Source organism: Rhinopithecus bieti, unplaced genomic scaffold (genome assembly GCF_001698545.2).
Source record: "Rhinopithecus bieti isolate Rb0 unplaced genomic scaffold, ASM169854v2 scaffold_5889, whole genome shotgun sequence".
NCBI lineage: Eukaryota > Metazoa > Chordata > Mammalia > Primates > Cercopithecidae > Rhinopithecus > Rhinopithecus bieti.
Genome location: NW_016805277.1, coordinates 3,533,769 through 3,556,600, shown reverse-complemented (window position 1 = coordinate 3,556,600; position 22,832 = coordinate 3,533,769). Strand labels below are relative to the sequence as shown.

At 47.6% G+C, this 22,832-nt stretch overlaps 1 protein-coding gene across 7 annotated transcripts in view; it reads right to left on the bottom strand.

Moving 5' to 3' along the window:
* Nucleotides 1–374: 374 nt before the first annotated feature.
* P4HA2 (prolyl 4-hydroxylase subunit alpha 2) overlaps nucleotides 375–22,832 on the bottom strand; it is a 35,327-nt gene continuing 12,869 nt past the window's right edge. For 3 of the 7 annotated variants that reach the window (XM_017872037.1, XM_017872039.1, XM_017872038.1), the window contains exons 6-17: nucleotides 21,792–21,929; nucleotides 18,310–18,549; nucleotides 17,182–17,375; nucleotides 15,714–15,890; nucleotides 11,829–11,899; nucleotides 11,493–11,592; nucleotides 6,624–6,677; nucleotides 5,953–6,018; nucleotides 3,171–3,239; nucleotides 2,684–2,780; nucleotides 2,423–2,562; nucleotides 766–852 (exon numbers count right to left, since the gene is read on the bottom strand). In XM_017872037.1, coding sequence (XP_017727526.1) covers nucleotides 2,450–2,562; nucleotides 2,684–2,780; nucleotides 3,171–3,239; nucleotides 5,953–6,018; nucleotides 6,624–6,677; nucleotides 11,493–11,592; nucleotides 11,829–11,899; nucleotides 15,714–15,890; nucleotides 17,182–17,375; nucleotides 18,310–18,549; nucleotides 21,792–21,929 — 1,319 coding nt within the window. In that variant the 3' untranslated portion in view covers nucleotides 766–852; nucleotides 2,423–2,449. Of the gene's footprint in view, nucleotides 853–2,422; nucleotides 2,563–2,683; nucleotides 2,781–3,170; nucleotides 3,240–5,952; nucleotides 6,019–6,067; nucleotides 6,128–6,623; nucleotides 6,678–11,492; nucleotides 11,593–11,828; nucleotides 11,900–15,713; nucleotides 15,891–17,181; nucleotides 17,376–18,309; nucleotides 18,550–21,791; nucleotides 21,930–22,832 lie in introns of all 7 variants that reach the window. The other 4 variants (XM_017872040.1, XM_017872042.1, XM_017872041.1 and 1 more) reach the window with 4 other exon arrangements.

The following is a 22,832-nucleotide window of genomic DNA, read 5'->3' as shown; positions in this document are numbered from 1 at the left end:
CTCTAACTTGGTGTTGACACAGGTGCTCCTGCTCACCTTCATTTTTTTTTTTTTTTAAGTATACATCTATGTATCATGAACAATTCTTATCTCAAAATTTAAAAATAAATTACACATTATAACAGCATTACAATCATGAACACATGTGCTATGTTCTCTGGGAGACAAAGAGAAATTATTTACCCCACTTTCCAGAAAAGGACACTGACACTTAGAGGAGACACAAGTGTTGAAACCAGGTCTCAAATCCAAGACCCAAGATGCTTTGTTACTAAAGCATTCATGATCCAGACTCTGCCTGCATGGAGGCGATGCACAGGAAATGATGAACCTGGTAAAAGCTTCCAGTCTTAAAAATACTCCAAGTAAGGCTCTTTAAGGCTTCTCGCAGGGACATTTTATTTTTTGGTTAAAGCCACAATAGATAGAAATGCCATAAAAACAAACATGTAAACAAGGTATCAGAACTTTGGTTCACTGAAACATCTCACACCTAAAACACCTGAGGTACAAAGGCACCTTGCTAGGCGCTAGACAGCTAACTCTGCTGCAGCCACTTTGATCCTGGTCTTGGGGCCAGGGATGGCACAGGCTGAACGGAAGGGCTGGGACTTCAGTCACACAGGACTCGCCCTAATATGGTCTCCCTCTGCTCCAGACAAACATTCATTTCTCCAAAAACCAGCCTGATAGAAACTGGAACATACAAAGGTGTCTGTCACATTGAACTTGAAGATGACATGGGCTGCAGGACCAGGAAGGGGAAGGACAGAAAAGGATGTCAGTCAACTTCTGTTAATCCACAAGGTCTCAAGAACTCCTGTCCTCGTTCATGGAACCACTTATTGGAGACTGTGAAAAGAAAGCAAGTATGTTACAATCCTATTGGTCAGTTTAGTAGCCTGAACGAATGACTCCTTCATGATGACCCCTGCACTGTGCCCTGGAATCAGACACAAATAAGACAAGACATGATCTCAGGCCTCAATTTGCTAATGAATTGGTGAGGAAGATACATGTAAACAGGTAAGTGTATGAAATTCTGCCAGCGGGACAAGATACATGTGTGCAGGTTGCCATGGGAATAGCACCAAAGAGCATCTAATCATGCCCTTTGATGCCCATGACCTTCGATGCCCTTTGGCTCTATTCCCATGGCAACGTGCACACATTTCTTGCTCTTAGAGGGAAGAGGAAATCCTAGGGCTAGAATATAAAGTTAAATAGAAGTTATCCTGGGAAGAAGATGGACATACCCAGATGGTTCTCTCACCAAGAGGGTCCCAGGAGTGACAACAGGATGAGAAAGTAATCAAGGCAGGAGCCACCCTGACGTGTGTTGAGGTCTTAAGAAGCCTAATATTACTGGGAGGTGGCAGGTGGAAACTGAGAGGTAGGATGTGAGGATGAGGAAGCCTGTCAGCATTGCAGAGGGCTTTGATGTTAACCTCAGGAGCCGTGGACCAGCAGATCCAGTCTGTATGCCATGGGCACAAGAGCAGCAGAGCTGCCGCCAGCACTGTCACCCCATGCCATATCTTCAAAAACACAGGAACCATGATTCTGTTCCTCACAGACTCTCTCATAATGAATCAAAATTTTATTTCAATGCACTACTGAAGTCACAGAGCTTTTAAAATATAAAGTAATACATGTACTTAATTGAAAAAAATAAAATTGTCACAAGGCTTATAATGATAAACAGCAATCTCCGAAGCTTCTCCTTCCCATCCCTAATCCCCACTCCCAGGGAACATTAAACTCCTCTAGCTGTTTCTTCTGATATTTAACCTCATTTTTCTAGGTAACATGCTTATAGTTCTATTCCGTGACTTTCAACTTTGAAATTATTTTATTCTACCCCTAAAACATATACTTATCCCATCTTTCCGGTACAGGTAAATCACAAGTTTTAGTTAAAGTAATACTCAGTGTGTACATAACTATATCATGTAAGTGTTACGCCTGAGCCATCTAGTAGTTTATACTTATCTCTTGTACAACTTTTTTTTCCCTGAATTCAGCAACTGACTTGTTTTCTTTTTCATTTGCTTAATTATCTGTGAATCCATCACTATTTATCTTCAAAACTCTCCATGGGGGCTACACACTCATCTCCTTAGCAAACACTTCCTGTCACATCCTGGTTTAAGCCTCTCCGAGGCTCACACAACTGCTCCCAGGATAAAGCTCAAGCTTGAGCCTCTGCAGTTTGGTCCCAGCCTCCAGCCTCATCTCCTGGCCCCTGTGCCACAGGTCTCCCTTTCTTCAAGTGACAAGGAAGCCTGTCCCCACACCCATAGGCTGGTTTTAGCCTGTGCCTCCATCCATATGGGCCTTGTTCGCCTGAGACACTCTTTCTCCTCACTGCTTCCAGCTCTCCACTCTGCTCCCCCAGAAGCCTTGCCAGAGGGTCCTGGACCTATGGTGCTTATGCAGCTGTTCGTCCTCAGGCCTTCTTCAGCTCCCTGTGTATCTCCAAGTGTTTCCAACCAGCTGCCTTGGCATTTACCAGGTGCATGGACATGACATGGCTGGATGGTAGTAACAGCAGAAAAAAACCTAAGAAGGGAGACAATCTCTGCAATTTGGCAGCAGTTATCTCCCAGCTCAGAATCTAAGGCCAGTAAGCAAAACCCAAGCTGAGGCCACCAACACCAACACCACCCCTTAAGACACTCACCCCACTTGCAGCCCACAAGCACAGGACAGGCAGCGTGTCTTGTTCGGTAGTCACCTTCCCCGCTCCGCAAGAGGTTGTACCAGAATACAGCTGTACCCTGGGAAAGAGATTGTCTTTTCAGAACACATTCTTAGAGATTGGGCTCAGGGACCTGACCACAAGCATCACAGAAGCTCTGCCCTGAGCAGAAACACCCTCATTTTCCCATGGATGGGGGACAGGGCTTTGGGACTCTAGCAATAGAGACTTTTCCCAGAAAGCACCTACCTTTCTGGAGTAGAAGTCTGGGAACTCACCCGCCCCTGAAGGGGCTTCCCTCCCTGTCCCTTCTTCCCAGGGAGAAGCTGAGGCTACAAGGTCAGACTCCAGGTGGGCTAAGGCACATCACAGTGACAATCAGGCAGGCCAGGTAATGGTACTGGGGGACATGGACAAAGTCAAGTCTGAGCCTTGCTTCAACCTCTGACCCACAAGAATCAGAACTTACCTTCTTAGGCCAAATTGCAGCCCCCAGATCAGGGAAGACGGTGGCACCACCAGCTTCTACATCACTCATCTGGAAATATAAGACATAGAGCTTGGTCCTCCTAAGCAAGGCTCTCAGAGCAACTGAGCCACAAAGGACATGACAAAGTGTACAGATCACCCCCCTCTGAGCATCAGTGACACTGCTTGGAGTCTGCTCCATGATGGCCAGCCCGTCAGCCAAGAAAGGTTTTCCCATGCCTACTTAATCAGTGTGATTCATTAGAACAGTCTCCATGTCATGAGTGTTCAAGAGTTGAGGCCCACAGGAGACCCACATCCGGGCTGTCCTTGGATGAAAATAATCTGAGTCTGTACTTAGAAAATGCCTGTTCTGACCCCCACCCCTTGAATTCCCATCTAGCCTTGGCCTTGCCTAAGCCACTGTACTCAGCAAAGTGCCCTGACCAGGAGCTCCCTACTGTTTCCAACACTATGTGCAGTCCCCACTGCAGCTATGTTTCTCTGGCTCTAGTAGTTTGCTGCTCTAGTCAGACTTCACCAGAGTAGCCACCCTTCTTGGGGCCACCTGAGTGGAAAGGTGGGGCACTGTGTTTCTAGAGGCCCTGCTTTCTCCCATGGTAAGGCCTTAAACTACATTGAACACAAGTTCCACACTAGCAAGGCTGCACTCATGCCCACAGAGCATGCCTTGACTCATGGCCAAAGCACTACTTCTTTCCCATATGGCTCTCTTACTTTTTTTGTCCATAATGTAATAAAAATTGGAGCTAAAAAATATTTCCACAGGACACATACCAGACTCAGTGAAGGGTACTTGACAGACATATGGTAAATGAATAAGACAAAAAGCTCTGATGGCCTCTCACAGCCCTGGGGATCAAACTCAAATTCTTTTCTAGAACCCCAAGGCCCTGTCAGTCTCACTAGCCTCTCTCCAGACACACCAGCCTTTTTCTATTTTTCCAACATCCCAAGCTCCTTTTCTCTTACAGGACTACATACACTCGCTCTCGTGCCAGAAACCATGTTCTACCAGCTAATTTCCATTCAACTTTTGAGTCTCAACTGATATGTTACTTCCAAAGAGAGGCCTCCATTGAACCCCAAGTCTGGGGTTCACAGCACCTGTCTCCATAACTACATAATACTCTCTCTGATGTTTAGGCTGGGCGAGGTGGCTCACACCTGTAATGCCAGCATTTTGGGAGGCCAAGGTGGGTGGATCACTTGAGGTCAGAAGCTCGAGACCAGTCTGGCCAAGATGGTGAAACTTCGTCTCTACTAAAAATACAAGTATTAGCTGGGCATGGTGGTGCACGCCTATAATCCCAGCTACTTGGGAGGGTGAGGCAGGAGAATCGCTTGAACCCGGGAGGCAGAGGTTGCAGTAAGCTGAGATCGCACCACTGCACTGCAGCCTGGGCACCAGAGGGAGACTCTGTCCCCCACTCCAAAAAAAAAAGAAGAAGAAGAAGAATCTCTCTGATGTTTAAAATAAGTCTCTCATATTGGACCTCAAGCACCACAAGAGAGACCACGTATGTTCTGCTCACAACATGTACATAGCACAATCCCCAGCATGTAATAACCACACGATAAAAACGTAAAAGTAAAAAATGGACACAGGCTTCTGTCTCTAAGTTACTTTACTGCCTCTATATCTCTTTAGAGCTGGCTCTCAGCAGAAGGGAGAGGAAACTGTTCCTCATGTGAAAGGTAAACCCTACAACCTATAGATGAAACAGAGACAAGAGGTAGGAATCAGGCCACTAAGCCTTGGAGAAAACAAAGGTGGCTCTCATCTAGAGAGAGCTAACGTTGTCTCCTCACTCTGGTGCCAAGGAGGGAACCCTCCAGGGCACCCATCCCAAAAATCCAGACTAGCACTGTGCCCATCAAAAATGAGCCAGAATGGCCAGGCACAGTGGCTCACGCTTGTAATCCCAGCACTTTGGGAGGCCAAGGCGGGCAGATCACCTGAGGTCGGGAGTTCAAGACCAGCCTGGCCAACATGGTAAAACCCCGTCTCTACTAAAAATACAAAAATTAGCCAGGCGTGGTGGCCAGCGCCTATAATCCCAGCTGCTTGGAAGGGTGAGGTACAAGAATCACTCCAACCTGGGAGGCCGAGGTTGCAGTAAGCCGAGATCACACCACTGCACTCCAGCCTGGGTGACAGAGCAATACTCCATCTCAAAAAAAAAAAAAAAAAAAGCAGCAGCCAGAATATGCTACAACATGGATAAACTTTGAGAACATTATACACCAGCCACACAGAAAGACAAGTATTAATACTTTGATTCCACTTATTTAAGTAACCAAAATCACAGAGACAGAAAGCAGAATGGTGGCTGCCAGAAGCTGCAGGAGGGGAATCTGGAATTATTGCTTAATGGGTAGAGTTTCAGTTTTAGAAGATGAAAATAGATGGAAATGAATGGTGGTGATCCTGTGCACTATGAATATAATTTAATACCACTGAACCGTACATTTAAAAATGGTTAAGATGGTAAGTTTTATGTTATGTCTATTTTATCACAATTTTAAACACTGGGGGAAAAAAAATAGCCAGGAATGTTAAAGTCCTGGTGGTGGCAGTGGGGAAAATGAAAAGAAACAGAGGCCAACTCTCCCTACTGCAGTCAAGAAGGGTGCTGAAAGCCAGAAGGACCTGACCATTACTTTATAGCAGATGGTATCAGCCCTGATGGGGGTGGGATATAAGGCAGCCCTCTGGACCCAGGGTCCCCTTAGGGCCCATCAGCACACATCATACTCACGTAGTTTAAGAAAGTGGCCACACGATTCCCCGTCCCTAAATGCTTGAAAGTATGTCGCTCATCATTCTACAAAATTAAGTGAGAATGAACAGGTGGGCCTGGACCCAGTACTTACGTAGTTAAGAAACGTCGCTAACCTATTCCCCTCTGTTTTGAGGCCGCTGTCAAAAGGTCGCTGTAACAGACAACAACTTTCACCGAAGTTTACAACAGGCTTCATCCACCACCCACAAGACTAGGACCAAAGGGTCATGGGAAGGTAGTAAGTGTGTGTTCCATAAATCAGCCTGGAACATGTGCCAAGGCTGCAAAGTAAATTCTGGCTAGGGCATGGGGTTTGCAGGGAAAAGGAAAAGGGACAAGAGCAGTTTTCACAAAGACCTAGTGAGGCTCTTTGTGAAGAATCAGGGCAAAGGGTGATACAGTTAAGGCAGAGGATGAACTCCCCACATCTACAGGGGAGACAGCCAGGCTCCACTGTGTTCTGCAGGATCCCTGGTTCCAGATTTGGGATTCACCAGTAACAAAGAGTTTCTCCCAATGATGCAGAGGTGGAGGGAGGACAAGGGGTGGGGGTACTGATATGGAGGCTGAAATGCTCCTAGAAGCTCCACCCTTCTCAAATCAGCTAGAGTAGGGCCCTTTGAAAACACCTGTGATTTAGACCTTACCCTAGAGAAGTCAAAGTGTGGTTCATATTGTCCTCCCACTCCATAATTTGCAACCTGTGGGAAATAACAGCATTAGACCTTGTAAGCAGCATGAACAGCTCTGTAGCAGCCCTTCACTCTAGGGATACAATCTTCCCAGGCCTGAAAACAACCAGAACTCCCAAGAGCAGCCTCTCTAAGGTGGAAGACAACCATGCCCTGCCAGCACAGGCAGAGCAAACATCACAAACAAGTCTACATTTCTGTCCAAGAGTAAGGCTGCAGCACAAATGTGGTTTCCCAAACAAAACAAGATGGGTGAACTGCATATGATCACTGAGGAAAAGCTCCAGCCCCTTCATGGACGCTTAGACAGCAGTAAAGGGAGCACGGCTTGAGGCCGGCCCTGGCCCTGGACCCAGTTTGTTTGGGACATATTAAGATAGTAATCCAGAGGAAAGTCAGTAACAAATTTAAGAAGAGGATTTTCTTTTTTAAACTAGTTTTGGAGGTACTCAGCACCTTGTACTGTTCCTACCACCACTGCTATTCCTGGTGAGACTGCATGGGGCAGATTCCCACAGTGGTCTACTGCATGGAATGAAACAGCACAACATGGGTGGCCAGCTGCTGGGTGGCCAAGAATTACCGCACTACATCAGCACCCCCAGTGTGACCCTGGACCTGAAGTAACATCTGAGCAACTACCAGGTGTCATAAATTGGATTAGAAATTGTAAATGCCTTTGTGGACAGCTTATCAGCACAATGGAAAGTCCTAAATCACAATTATTGTCTCAGCTTCAGTAGACAGAATGAGAGACAAGGTTAAAGATGAAGCACAGAATCTGATATGGAAGCTGGTGGATCAAGCAGCACCACCAATGTCTGTCTGGGAACAGTTGGTTAGTGTGTCTCACTGAAAACATAAAAACCTCTGGGGCTAGGCCATAAGTTCTCGGAAAGTTGGTATTTTTTGTATATCCTTTTCTGCTATCCCAACAGTCAGGTGAGAGATGCTACAAAACTAGCAATAACAGAGACCTATAGAAATGTGGAACAGAAGCCAGGCGTAGTGGCTCATGCCTGTAATCCCAGCACTTTGGGAGGCTGAAGTGAGAGGACTGCTTGAGCCCAGAAGTTTGAGACTAGCCTAGGCAACATAGCAAGACCTCATCCGTCTCTACTAATGAAAAAATTAGCTGGGCACAGAGGTGTGCACCTGTAGTCCCAGCTACTCAGGAAGCTGAGGCAGGAGGATGGCTTGAGCCCAAGAGTTCAAGGTTGCACTGAGCTATGACTGCGCCACTGCACTCCAGCCTGAGCAACAGAGTGAGACCCTGTTTCACATACACACAAAAAAAGAAATGCAAGAAAGAAAGGGACAGTGGACTTTATAAGAGAGGAAATTCTCTTATTGGAGCACAAAATGTTGGCAGTTTATCATTTTCAATATCTACAAAGATAAAACTTCTGATACAAAGCATGGATGAAAACATGCTGTCATCCACTGCTTCAGCCTTTAAGATTCCTGCACCAAAAATACCTGGAAATCCTGTCAACAGCACAAGGAAGCCTGGTTCAGCAGGTGGCCCTAAGGCTGGAGATGCATCTAAGGAGAGAAGTGCCAGAGCAGCTGAGAAAGCATATCTTTTTTTGTAGTCAAGAGCTTGAAGAAAATTTTTTTCTCTCTCCTTTTTCTGGGGGGAGTGGGGGGTAGAGACAGAGTCTCACTATGTTGCCCAGACTGGTCTCAAACTCCTGGCTTCGAGCAATCCTCCTGCCTTGGCCTCCCCAATAACTGAGTTACAGATGTAAGCCACCACACCTGGCCTGGAAGAAAATTTTAAACACGACTGTGACTCTGTGCCAGTGCACTCAGGAAAATTCAATTAGTGCTTGTTGCTGGAGCTGCAGAATATGACTGCATTTTCCAATACTTCCACTTGTTAAATGGATTGCTTAAACTTACAGATCCCAGGCAGTGAAAGAAGTTGTGTTGCGAGAGCTGCCTCATCTTTTAGGTTTGGAGAATTATATTTGATCATGGTTCTGAAGCCACTGTACCTACACTCTTTAATACAGTTCCCAAATAAGTACAAAATGCATGGGACCATCTAGATTTGCAGCAGTAAGATTGCCTATCCAGGCATACGCAAGTCCCCAGGCTCACGCCTTTAGTAACAAGCAACTGTACATCAAGACTGATTCATGTGAGGAGGTATTCATTTAAATCTTTAGACTTACTATTGTAAGAGTGGAGTCAGTTATTTGAAAGACCTGGGTATTTACGATGCTAAGGACAGAGTAAAGGCAAAATTAAAAAGGTCAGAAATCACTTTTCTGGTGAGGCTGAGACATCATGCAGCCGGAGTCTTCAATCTTAGAGAATCCTAGAGGTGTAGCATCTCTTCCTCTCTATCAGATAAGCCCTCATCCAATTCACCAGAAAGCCTCAATTACCTTTTTCCTTCAAATGATCTACAGCAAACATGTCAGCTACAGCTGAAAGAATGTCAACAGATAGAAGAACCAGCTCCTTTCCAGATTCCTGCAGCATTTCCTAAAGGACCTGATGTGAGGGCTGCTGCTGGTGCCTAGGCATGTATCATACCACAAGCATTTCATATGGAGTAAGTACTTAGGGATAGATGCTGAAATCCAGGTTCCTGTTCCCCAGACCATGAAGGATCAAAGCCTTCAACACCACTGACTGGCAAAGGAAATGCCAAGACAGTTCCTAGGAGAAGAATGCAAACAAAAATGGCATCTCAGCCACTTGGCAGCTGTGGTCTGAATCTTCCAGAAGGTCCTTAACTATAAGAGCCCCTCTACCAAGAGGTCTGGCATTCAGACCCCAGTCAACTGAGCTACAACACTATGAGAGGCCAGATAAGATAAAGTCCAAATTGTAGCAGAGAAGTCAATCCATAAGCAAGAAGCTGCTATCTTCCATGGGTGAGTGTAAGACAGGCATACAGTGAGTGTAGCTGCACAGCTATCCAGGAAAGCAACAGAGCCAGAGGTCCTGTCTACTTAGCCTCCTGGTCCAGGGTATGAAATCAGCCAAGCAGACTGTGGTCTTTGATCAGAACCATGAAAGTCCTGAAGACTGGCTCTGACACAGAGGAAGCGGTGGCAGATGTCTCAAAAAAAACGAACAAACAAACAAAACCTGCTCCAAGAAGATATGAGTCAAGACAATGCCAAGAGGGACTCATCTAGCACATCAAGAGTGCCTATCTCTCTCGAAATGGTGGTGCTCTTACACATATGCAGCAAGTGGGAGATGAGACAGAAGTCCGCCATGGATGTGCTTATCTGCAGAACTTATTTAAAAATTACAAAATACAAAGTTGAACTGAACTGAAAAAAAAATATTAAAATTTCACAATACTATTTGCAAGGTAATCAGTATGTTTTTTAAAACTCTGGTAGACTTCACACAAATCCATAAAAATGAACTTCAAAATTGATTTTCCAATTGCTTATGCAACTACACTTCTTTTTGTTGAAAAAACAACAGCAAAAAGAAGGCTGATTTGTTTCGGCATGTCCAGGCAAAAGTTCAAAAAAATCTTTCCCAAATGATCTTCAGTCAATATTCTAATGAGATCTATAGTAGATCAGACCCAAATGCCAATCATAAAGGTAAAGGCTGCTATCTTTAAGTATACACAAACTTTGGCCAAACAGAGAGACCCAGGGGCCTCTAGAAAGATGCCAGTGAAACTTCTCTGACAGTGTTTCAGGTGATCAATTTTACAACAGAACACGGAAGTTCCAATATTCATAAGGGCACACAGCCAGTGCTGATTTGAACTCAATACCCAAGAGGATACTTTAATAAGGAGCTTTACCCACAACCTTTCAGTAGGGTGCTGCCACGTTTCTTCATAATCACCTCTGAAAAAAGGCAGGAAGCCAGGGTCCCAGTGGGAGTACTTGGACAAGAACACTCCACCTGCACCAGCTTAACCAGTCCAGGCCTCTCACTTCCACCTACATATCACAGTGTAAGGTCCCCCAGACCCACCCCTGCCTTTCTTTGTTCTGACTGAAAATCAGACTCCCTTGACAGCTCTGTGACCCAGCCAACTGCAGGTTTTTCCCTTCAGGCTGGAACACAAGCTGGAGTCTTGAACATTCCCAGGCACTGATGAAGGTGTTTAGGTTGTTGCCCAAAACACTGAAAGAAACTAGCCCCAGCCCTGAACCAAATTCCCTAAACCCTCAAGTAAACTCCATACTCTGACCCCATCACTGTGGAAATACTTAGGTAAAACAACTCTTGGCTCTTGCTGTCCATTTTGAGGATTGCTGCAGCCCACTCTGCAAGTTCCCTAATAAATGTTGTGGACTGAAGATCCAGGAGTTTAGTGCCGCTTTCTTTGGATTCTCAACTGACCCCATCTTGGCAGTCCCTCAGGGGAACTCCCCTGCTGCTGCTTTTGGAGTGACTTCAGCTGTGGTTCAGCAGGAGAAAACACACAGAACACTTTGACCTTCAAATGTATTTGATTATGACACAGAACCATGGCCTCTGAAACCATTTTTAGCTCTCTTAGAGATGTCCCTGAGACCATTCAGGATGTGAGCTTCTGTTGTCAAGAAGATATGAATGAACCTGTCATAGCCACCACTGATCCCTAGCTTCCAGCACACTTGGGCACCCAGCAGATGCTCAATAGATATTTGTTGAACACCAATTGTTGAAAGCCAGCAGGCATGATTAATTCTGGTTTCCTAAAATGAGATCACTCCATATTCATAGCATCAGGCAGTAGTCATACAGTTGGGCCTCTTTTGGCCCAGTTCTGGACACCTTGTGAGACCATATAGCCACAGATACCCACTTCCCAACTCCTACAGTCCCAGGGACTATCTGTACCTGTAACAATTCTGCAGTCTTTACTGTTAACCCTGTGATGTGCTGCATCCGACGATTTACTCGGGCCACAACAGGGTCATCGTCTTCCTCTAGCCAGGAGCTGGGTAAAAAGAAAAGAGCAGAGCAAAGAAGATGGAAGGGCAGGCTTCCATGAGGTCCTGCACTCTGTCCCCAGAGTCAGGGCCAGCACAAACAGGCAGTACAGGGTGCCTGCTGCAACAAGGGGTGAGGAGTCGCCAGCAGGCAGGAAAAGGCAAGCCACCCATTCCTAGGGTAGGCACTGAGAAGTCCTGAAGTTGAGACTTGAGCAGCTACCAACCCCTGCTCTTTGCTTACCTTTTGGAAACCCGATAGCTGGCAACAGTGAGGACTCCTGTCTTGGGATCACGAACAGTGGCTCGTGCAAGCTAGAAGGAAGGAGGAGAAGGAATACTTGATTTGTCTGTTTTGCCTTGAGTAGTTTCCCAGAGAGCACTGGGACCACATTTGCTGTCATGCTAGTGGAGGAAGCTTTGCAGCCAATGGCTCTAGCCAAGGCCCCAAGATCCTGCAGGCCAGGTGAGGGCAAAAGTCTGAGGCCTCCACATTCCCAATTTGCAATCAGTTCCTGGCTATTGCCCTGCTTGGTCACTGCTCATCCCTTCTCCTCCCCAGGTCTGCATTGCCTGCAGAATTATGCCTGCTTTATCCATCCATGCATCTGCCTGGCTAGCCCCTTTCCTTGCCAAGCACACATACCACTCCTGCCTGAGCACAGCCTGAGCTTAGCTACTCCCACCATATTCAGACTGTGCCACCATCCCTGAGCCTCCGCCTTATGTACTTCTCCCAACTTGGTCAAGTTCCACCATCATTCTGAACCTCAGTGGGCTCCTCTGCCAAGAAACCCATCCAAACACTCTCCTGCTGTACCACCTCACACTGGGTTCCCACAGCCTCAAAAACAAAAACAGATGGCACAGTTTTCACTCCCTTGGGATCCTTACAAGTCAGATGATAAAACCAGGAAAAGATTCTGTAAGTTAAAATAAGTGAACCACTGCCTGGAAGTCACCCACTCACATATGTACACACTACACACGTACTCCCCTCATCTACTTCATTCCCCCAGTCTCCACAGACAGGTTTAGTGAAACCCCAGGAGGTACTCACTGCCCAGAGTCAGCCAACATGGCAAAGGTCCATGTGCTTCAGTTGTGGACTGTCCTAATGACCTCACATGGGTGCAGCCACAGGCCCAGGTACTCCCACCCCAACACACTTCCCCTTGATTTTAATAAATATTGATGAGTGCCTACTTTGTGCCTGGCACTATGCTAGGTAACTGAGACATGGCCCCTGCACTCTTACAACTCAGTCGAGTGGGGAAAGCAGAAAACCAGCCAGGTAACTGCAGCACAGCATGGGTGAACTTAAATGTCCTGTGGAAGCTCAGGGAATAGTGTCAAGAATAGCTTCCTAGGGGAGGAGACCACCTAGCTGAGGCCTGAAGGGTTAACTTGAGTTATCCAAGTAGAGGAACATTACAGGAACAGGAAAGGAGCAGCAATCCAGAGGCCTGGGAATGAAAACGGGTGTGGCAGTAGGTGTGGATTAAAGGTTAACGGAAGTAGTAGGAGAATAGGCTGAAGAGACACGCAGGAGCTAGGGACTAGATGCAACCTTGTGGCCAACGAGAAATGGGGAAGGCTTTATGCAGGGGAGGGACACTCAAAATTTGAATGTAAAATGGATCACTGTGAATACCTCATGGAGAGTTGCCTAATAAGGGGCCAGAGTGGGGACTGGGAGGCTAGTGAGGCCACGGCAGAGGTCAGCGCAAGAGATGATGGTGGCCCAGGCCAGGTGGTGGCAGAAGGAATGGAGAGGAGTAGATGGACCAGAAGGCTAGTAAGCGAGAGAGATGGACCAACCTAGACACTGTGCTACTATAGCATGATCTGGTAAGATGGCCAGTGCAAGCAGGACAGATGGCTCCCAAACTCCTACTCACGGCCCTTCCTGAGCTCCAGCGTATGTCAGTCCTTCCCTGAAAACTGCAGCCACAACCAGACCCCATCCAAACATCTGTGCTTCAGCACTGGCCTGACACCCACAAAGAGGCTCTGAGCAGCTGTGCTCTGCCCCAGGGGAAACACAGGGCTATTTTGAAAGCAGGCCAGAGACCCCATAGACAGCTGCCAGCCATTCCCCACAGGCCAAGTTAAGCTCATTGGCTCTACTTCAAAGCCAGACTAGCATCTGTCCCTCACAGTCTCCGGAAAGGAGGGGTCAGCTTATCTTTGAATAGAAGCCATGTGAAGAGCCAAACATGTTTGCCATCCTTGTTTGGCTCTTCACATGGCTTCTATTCAAACATATGTTTTCCCAATACTACCCCTTGGCCAGCCACACACATGTGCACACATGCACACAGAAATGTTCTCAGTGTCTGGAACGGAAGAACAGGTAAGAAATCTCCCAGGAAATCCTGGCACAACCAGCAAAGTAGTTTTCTTTCCTGGAGGACTCTGGAGCTGAGTAGAAAGGGGAGTCCTAGTCCCCATTCTCCATACATCTGGCTAGCCCCCTCCCTCAGCCACATTGATGATGCCAAACACTGACTCAAAGCCCTAGATGTCCTAGTACCTCAAGCCAAGGTGTTCCAGGATGAGGTCCAGGGGCCAGGATAGGAACCTATTTCAGGTCTCTCTATGAGCGTCGGGCCTCCTGGTCACCTCGGCCACTACAATTCTATTAGGAGCAGAGCAATAGAGAATCCAGCTAAATCCTCCCTCCCAATCATCAGTGATGGGATATGGCAGCAAGTAGGTCTCTTTGAAAGATGTCAAATGGGGAGCAAATCTTTTATGAACTAGAAACAGAAGAATAATTGTAAAACATGGCATATATACAAAACCAATAGCCAACTGCATACTTGGCAGTAAAATACCATAGGAATTCCCAGGAAATTCAGGAATGAGACAAGGATTCCTATTCTTCGTAATTATGCTCTAGAAGTTCTGGGCGATTCAATAAGATTATAAAAACAAAGGAACTACAAGCATGATGAGAAAATAAAATTTTCCTTATTTCCAGGTGTTAATGCTATCCAGGCAACCAAAAGAATCAGCTAAAAACCAAAAAAGGAATAAGTAAATTCAACCACTAGCTGCAATCTGCATAAGTTTGCTTTTTCATAGGCAAAACAGAGACAGTGACACCATTATAAGCAGCTGTTCATAACTGTGACATAACAGTTAATATATATGTTAAGCATTTAGAAGTTCCTGCCACAGTTAAGAACTCAGTAAACATTAGCTCTTACTATGAAATGTATTTTTAAAATCAACAGTTTGGCATAGAATAGTAAACTAATATAATAATGTAACCAGTTAAAATACTGATGAAGAAATCAAGTAAATTAACAGTAACAAAGAAACTACTTAGCACTAAACTTAAGAAATGTGCAAGGCTTATATGAAGAAAACTTAAAAAGATATAAATAAATGGAGAGACCTGTCATGCCCTTGGATGAGAAGACCCAATATTATAAAGATATACATTCTCCTCTAAGTCATTCGCTCATTTACAGTCCTAATCAGGAGCTCCACAGGACCCAGCTTCATAGCACCCTACGGAATATTTCCTAAAAACTCCCACACACCAGTCTCCCAACCAGGTGAATTGACACACCAGTGTGGACCTGCCCTGTCCCAGCATGACTTTTTTTTTTTTTTTTTTTTTGAGACGGAGTCTCGCTCTGTCGCCCAGGCTGGAGTGCAGTGGCCGGATCTCAGCTCACTGCAAGCTCCGCCTCCCGGGTTTACGCCATTCTCCTGCCTCAGCCTCCCGAGTAGCTGGGACTACAAGCGCCCGCCACCTCGCCCGGCTAGTTTTTTGTATTTTTTAGTAGAGATGGGGTTTCACCGTGTTAGCCAGGATGGTCTCGATCTCCTGTAATCCCAGCACTTTGGGAGGCCGAGACGGGCGGATCATGAGGTCAGCATGACTTTCTATCATAGCATTGGCTGTCCACATTGATTACCCTGTTCTTCCCCACTGGACCACGAACTCACAAGGTCAGGCTGAGTCTGAAGCAACTCTGTATCCCCACGGTAGGCCCATGCTAGATATCGATAAAGGGTGGCTAGATGAGCAAACCAACCACCCATAGTGCTAGGGATGAGAGAAAGGACCTGCCCCCTTCAGTGCCCCGAGAAGGACCTGAAGTACACCTACTTTAGGTTTTGCGATCTCCTTGATCCTCTCGATTTCCTCATCAGACATGACATCGTAGTACCTGACGATGTGTGGGCTGTCCCACTCATCCTCCTCTTTGAAGGGGGCGATGAGCAGCTGTGGGGCCCTGTTGCCATGGTGGTACCTACAGAAAAGCCTCTTCTGTCTCCGGGGTGTCTGGAGAGCACAGAGTAACAGGCCCTGAGCTGAGTGAGTCCTAATCCTCGGTCCCAGTCTGGCTGTCTGCAGACACTGGTCTCACCTCACGGCCAGCAGCTGCTCCCTCCCACCACACCACAGAAGAAAACAAAAGTCCCAGCAGGTGGGCATGCACAGTGGCTCACGCCTATAATCCTAGAACCCTGGGGGGCCAAAGGATAGCTTGAGACCAGGAGTTTGAGACCAGCCTAGATGACATAGACCCTGTCTCTATAAAAAATTAGCCAGGTATGATGGTGCACACCTGTAGTCCCAGCTACTCAGGAGGCTGAGGCAGGAAGATTGCTCAAGCTTGGGAGGTCAAAGCTGCAGTGAGCTATGATTACACCACTGCACTCCAGCCTGGGTGACAGGGTGAGATGAAAGAAAGAAAAGAAAAGAGAGGAAAAACAGAGGGAGGGAGTGAGGGAGGGAAGGAAGGAAAGAGGGAGGGAGGGAGGGAGGGAAGGAAGGAAGGAAAGAGGGGAGGAGAGGACGGGAGGGAAAGGAAGGAAGAAAGAAGCGAAGCGGGGAGGGAGGGAGGGAGGAAGGAAGGCAGACAGAAAACAGAGAACAGGCAGGAAGGAAGGAAGGAAGGAAACAAAAGCCCCTTCAGCTTAACTGGCATGAAGTGACACCCCACAAATCATGCAATCTTTCTTCTCTCCCAAGATCACCTCACATCCTCAAGTCCCATGGCAGAGAGTAATTTTTGACCCTTTTCATGAAGACTTGAGTAGGTCTGAAGAGCTGGGACAGGGGAGAAACCTTTCTTGGTGGAGGAGCCAGTGGAAGCCATGCAGACGGGGGCATGGAAAAGGCCGAGAGCCTGTCACACCTGAGCCTCCTCAGGAAGCACTAGGATCCCAGGGCTCTCAAAGGCTCAATACCAAGCTCCGGTACATGCTGGTGTCTTTACCACAGAGACTTACTCTCCACTTATACCATGACTTCTCTTGGGGCCTGAGGTACGTCCACCCATCGTTTTCTTCACAACAGTGAGTGAAGCAAAAAGTGGGACATGTTGGGGTAAGGAGGTGAGCTCAGTGGTAACTTAGAGGAGCAACACTCTACCTGGGACACGAGGGGAGACAGTCTCCTTTCCTAATTCAGAGAATATCCACATGTCAGCCTCACAGATGCCATGAAAAACTGGGGGAGATACTGAAAAAAGTACCTACAGAATGAAGAACACCTTCCCCAAACCTGCCTACCCAGAGCCAGAGTCCAAGTCTACTGTTTTGGCACCCTGGCTCCTCACACATCTCACCAGTTTGACACCCTCCCCACGACAGAGGCTCTCGTAAACATCCCTCTCAGGCAGGTAGTCCACAGGCCTCTCATAGATGCCTTCTGGGGTTGCTAGCTCAGCTTCTGTCTGATTTGATAACATTTTTTCTCTCTCTTCCTCCAATAACTGCTCAAAGTACCGCAGATTCCCTCCAGCTCGTTCATGGCTTGGGTCTAGAAAAAGCAAGGAATGAGAAGGAAAAGGAAACCACAAACATCTGTTAGGTCATTTAGAGAAATTATTCGGTAAGGGTTTCTCTCCCAGCAGCTCACTTGCATGCTGCATTCTACCTTCCACAGCATCTAACCAGAGTATGCTGTTCGTAACCGAAAAACCAACAGAGGCCAGGCACCGTGGCTCATACCTGTAATCCCAGCACTTTGGGAGGCTAAGGCGGGTGGATCAGGAGTTCAAGACCAGCCTAACCAACGTGGTGAAACCCCATCTCTACTAAAAAAAAATACACCATGGGGGCATGTGCATCTCTAATCCCAGCCACTTGGGAGGCTGAGGCAGGAGAATCTCATGAACCCCAGAGGCGGAGGTTCCAGTGAGCTGAGATCACGCCACTGCTCTCCAGGCTGGATGAGTGAGACTCGGCCTCAAAAAAAAAAAGAGGTAGATGAGTTTTAAAGGCACAGTGCTTTTGGCCTTCTTCAGTTCAACAGCACAAGGCACTATCAATGCCATACTAAGTCCGACTATTAGACCTCAGGCCTCTAATAGCACCGCCACTGTTTGTCACTGTAGCAATCCTAAAGTACATTCTGACTCCTGGGTTGCTCCTGATGCAATAAAGGTTCCACCCTGTGTAGTCCTGCATGGTGACAGATACACCGTAATGCAGAGTCCTTATTAAAAAGGGCCACAAGTGCCACAGGCCTGAGTGTATCTATCAGCGACTGGGCAAAGCTAAGGCCAGGATTGAGGTGGGTAAGGAGCTAGTAAGAAGCTGGATTGGTCCTAAAGTCAGTAATGCATTAGTCACTGGCCAAGTGACAGGGTAAACTGACTCAGTCCCAGGAGATGGGTCAGATAGACGCCAGCACAGTGCAGTTCCTCTGCCACTCTCCATTCCCATCTTACCTTCCCCTAGAATCTCCTTACCAAGGGAGAGCAGGCGGCGGGTGAGCTCCAGGGCACGGTGCAGATCACCCAACTGGAAGACAGCATAGCTGAGGTAGTCCAGCACCTGGGACTTGGTTGTGGTGGCCTCCTCCCCAGCATCAAGCTGCTTTAGCACCTGCTCCATCCACAACACCGTATGATAATAATCCCCTTCATTGTAGGCTGAGCGGCCCATCCCAAAGCAGTCATCCACACTCAGCATTGCCTGGTACTTGGTTCCTACAGCAAGGGAAGTAAATTGTGAGGCTCCAAAGAGCCTCTGCATTAGGGAAAGAGATTCCCGCTTCAAGGAAAGCCTGGGCCACTGGATGGGGGGCACTACCAAGCAGAACCCCATCAGACATTTAGACCGCATATCCTGAAGGGCCGCTGACACAGTGAGCACAGACAGATGGCCCTGCCCTGGACTGGGGTTCACAGCCAACCTCACAGATTCCCCGTCCCCCAAGTGGGAAGGGGTCTTTTTAGGAGGAGCCCCAAAAACCCACCAGGAAGCATCGTTGAGGAGAGTGGGAAAGTCCTGTGGACCACAGAGAAGAAGATGTCTGGTGGGCAGCTTGCCATATGAGTCTGGAGGATGGGAAAATTAGCTGAATATAAAAAACATAAATTTAGGTGGCAACCAAGCTATGGGTGAGGAAAATCACTTGCAGGAACTCTAAGGAAAGAATGGAGAAGATGGCTGAGCCCAGAGCTCCAGGGAACACCTACCCAGAAAGAACAGACAATGAGTAACCTTGAGAAAGAACTAAAGATAGGAGAAACAGAGGGAGCGGGAGTGGTGTGAGAGACATCAAGGGAGGCCAAGAGCCAAGGTTGCAGTGCCAGCTTTGGCTGTTAAGTGGCAGGGACCTTGCTGAGTATCAGCTCAGTGGGTCTTATGACCAAAGGTCATCTGCTGTAGGGGGAGTGCTGGAAAGTGACCATGAAGATAGTTTCAAGCCAATATGAAGAAGCAGCTATAGGAAGATGCAGGATTTAGGGTGGGCTCAAGATGGGAAAGACTATGTGTGTGGTTCCTCAGAGAATAATGAGAAAGCAGATACCATGGAGGGGAAGTAGGGGCTGTGACTCTCCCTGGAAAGCAAGGAAGACTCCCCACGGCCCCATTAACAGCAACCGGGGCATGGCTGACACAAAAGAACTCAGAAAAGGCTCTTTCTGCCTGGAATGAAACCTCTACACAGTAGGCTAAGTGCTTCAGAAACCAGGGTCTGCTCACCCCGGTGGCTCAGGAACCAATAATGAGGAATAGGAAGTTGGGGAGAGTAAACACAAGATGAAGTCCATAGGTAGGCCAGGGATTAGGGGGCTCCTGGAGCCCCTTGTCCCTCTCCACAGGTCTCCTCTGGCTCTGCAGGCCCAGGAACCTACATTGATGGGGCAGAGTAACATAGCTGACTGAGCTGGGGCTCTGGAGCTGGACTAAGCTAGGTCTGTGTTGGCCTCACTAGGGCGCCCACCAATGTGTGACTACAGACAAGGTACCATACCTCTCTAAGTCTCAGTCCCCTTATCTCTAAATAAAGATAATATCATCAATTGTAAAGAGCTTCTTCCAAGAATTCAATGAGATGACATATGAAGATGCCTCCTATGATCCCCAGGATGCTAATGACCAGTAGCTATTATCAACATGTCTCCCAGATGCCAAGAATGCTAAGAATGGCTCCCTGGCACTCAACATCCTCCCCAGAAGCCAATTCGAATGTCTACTCCCTGGAGAGCACTTGGGAGAGTGACAGCTGAGCTAAGTGCTGATAGGCAATCAGACATGGAGTAGCCCAGCTGACATGGGTAAAGGTATTCCTATAGAGGGGTGAGACAAAAGAGCTGAGTGATAGGCAAAGCTGAGTACAATGGGCAAGGAAGCCAGGAAAATGGAGTCATGCAGGACCCCAAAGATCACACACAGGAGGAGTTTGGGTTTAGCCTTGGAAATTAAGCATAGTAATCAGGAACTCATGTGAAAAAATGTGTGCTTAAGACCATATGGAGGATGGTCTTAAGCAGTGAGCTGGAAGTAGGAGACAAGTCAGGATGGTATTTTGATAATCAAATTGAGAAAAAAATGGCTGTGAGGCTGGAGTCAGGGGATAAGTACAGAAGACATGAGAGAAGGAGGTAGAATCCATAGGCCTTAGGATTCTGGCTTAGGCAGCCAGAGGATGGAGGTCCTTTTTGCTGAGACAGAAGGATGAGGGGGAAGGTAAAGTGTTCACAAGGAGATGAGGATTTCAGTTCAGGACACATGAAGTTCGAGAAGTCCATTGAACATTCAAGTAGAGATGTCCCAAAGGCATCTGTCTATGCTGGTTAGAAGCTCAGGAGACAAACCTTGGCAGGAAACACAGATCTGGATGTCATCCACCTCACTTGATGGAAACACCTGGGGAAGGTGTTCAGGGAGAAGATGAGGTAAGGATGGAGTCCTAGGGAATAATTCCCTTCTGCTCCATATCCCTATTCAGGACACTCATGGGTTTGCTGAGTGAATGTGAGAGGTCAATGCCAGGGTGTGGTTCCCTTCTCCAAGCAACCAATCTCAAGGCTACAGGGTGAACAGATCTTGCAGGTGCCCTGAACTGCCCTCTCTCTAATGGAGTCTAAAGTGGGCAGCTGGGGCTCTGGAGCTGGAATAAGCTGGGTCTGCATGGGCCTCACACAGTGAATCGCTGGGTTTACTGGTCTCCAGTGGCCCTCAAAACATCTTCTTATAAACACTAACACTGGAAAGTCAGTGGGAGATGGGCCACTTGAGAGAAAATGACCAGAGAGGCTAAAAGAGAAGCAGATATCAGTATCCCAGAATTCAAAGGAGGAGAGAACATCACGAAGAATGAGGCAATCCATCTGTCAAATGCTGCTGTGAAGTTAAAGAACATTAAGGTATGAACCTTGTTCTCTGCGTTTACCAGCCAAGTGGCCACTGATGACCTTGCAAGAACAGGATCAGTGAACAGGGGGGAAAAAGGCCAGATACTGTGAGTTCAGGAGTATACGGGAACCAGAAAAGTGGATAGAGTGTAGATTACTCTATCCAGTAGCCTAACCAGGAGGGGAGAAGAGATGGATCAGCAGCAAAGACTCAAAAGAGTCTCAGATACTGAGGGAGGCAAGTGTAACTAAGAGGACTCAGGACAGGGGGACACTAAGCCCAGATCAGTCTTAGATGAAAAGACATTGGAGGGTGGGAGACAGGAAGCAGGTCTGAACGCAGATCTGTGTGGTGCTCTGGAGACAGAGGCAGAGGGGGTTCCTGAGCAGCAACTTTGGCTTTCTCTGAGACACAAGAGGAGAGGGCCTTGGCTAATACATGCATACAAGAGGAGAGGGCCTTGGCTAATACATGCACCAGAGGTGCACCTGAGGGTAGAGGCCACAAGTCGGTGGTGGCTCCAACCTGTCCCGCCACTAAAGAGACACATGCGGGACAGGCAATGCCTGGAGTGGTGAATTACCTGGAAGTTCCCCTCTGGAAATTGTGTCTGGGTCCAGCCTGTATGTGTCCTGAAGTCTCATCAGGGCTTTGGCAGCTCCTATCTCGTCCTCATCAGTGGGGAAGAACTGCCGCTGCACAGAGAGGTTGGCGATAAAACCTTCCAAATGAGAGTTAGAACAAGAGATTACCCTTGATCCAGGGGCAGAATTCCACTTGGGACCAGAGAGGCAGCCACAGAGAGGGTCTCTGGCTAGTGAAATTTCCCCGTCCCTTCCCTCAAAGGCTGTTGCCCCTTCCACCAGGAAGTTGTCCCTGATTACTCCAGTCTATGGGGACTTTTCCTTTCTCAGTCCTCACTGTACCTACTTCCCGTGATGCTCTTTGTAACTAAGTAGAAACAGCCCCCCATATTGGTTAATATTTAGGAGTCTAGAAGTCTTGGCTCCAAAGCATTCAGTCAGAGTTGGTGGAGAAAGAAGAAACAGAGGATAGAGGGTAACTGAGAAGAGCACGGGAGAGGACTCAGGGAAGAACTGTCCACCACTCAGTGGAAAATGAATCCCATCGAAAACCTTGATCCAGGGTAATTGGGCCAGTCAGGTAAACACAGACTTCCAGCCCCCATTTCAAGTTGAGGAGTCCAAGGGACAATGGCAGTTAACTAACGAAGCCGAGCTGGCCACTCATTACTGACCACTGGCACTTATCATCCATAAAGGTGATGATGAAAGTCCTGGAGGTCATCCCCCTCCCCCTAGGTTGACAGCTGAGGGACCACCTAGACAGGCCAAGGACCAAGATGGGGCTGCACCAGCCCAGCAAGGTCGGTCCCCTGAGAGACCATGGTGGGCCTATTCTCCTCTGTACTCCCACCCCTCAGACCTGCAATGAGTTCAGGGCATGGGCTCTCCAGTTATGGTGCTCAAGACCACAGCCTGAAGCCTGGGAGAGCTTTTGACCACAGAAGTACTCCAAGGAGGCTTTTCTGGGACTCCAAGCCCTAGCTGTAAAGTAAGATGTGTACCTCTCACAATCCCAGGGCTCCAGGTGGGAGCCAAGC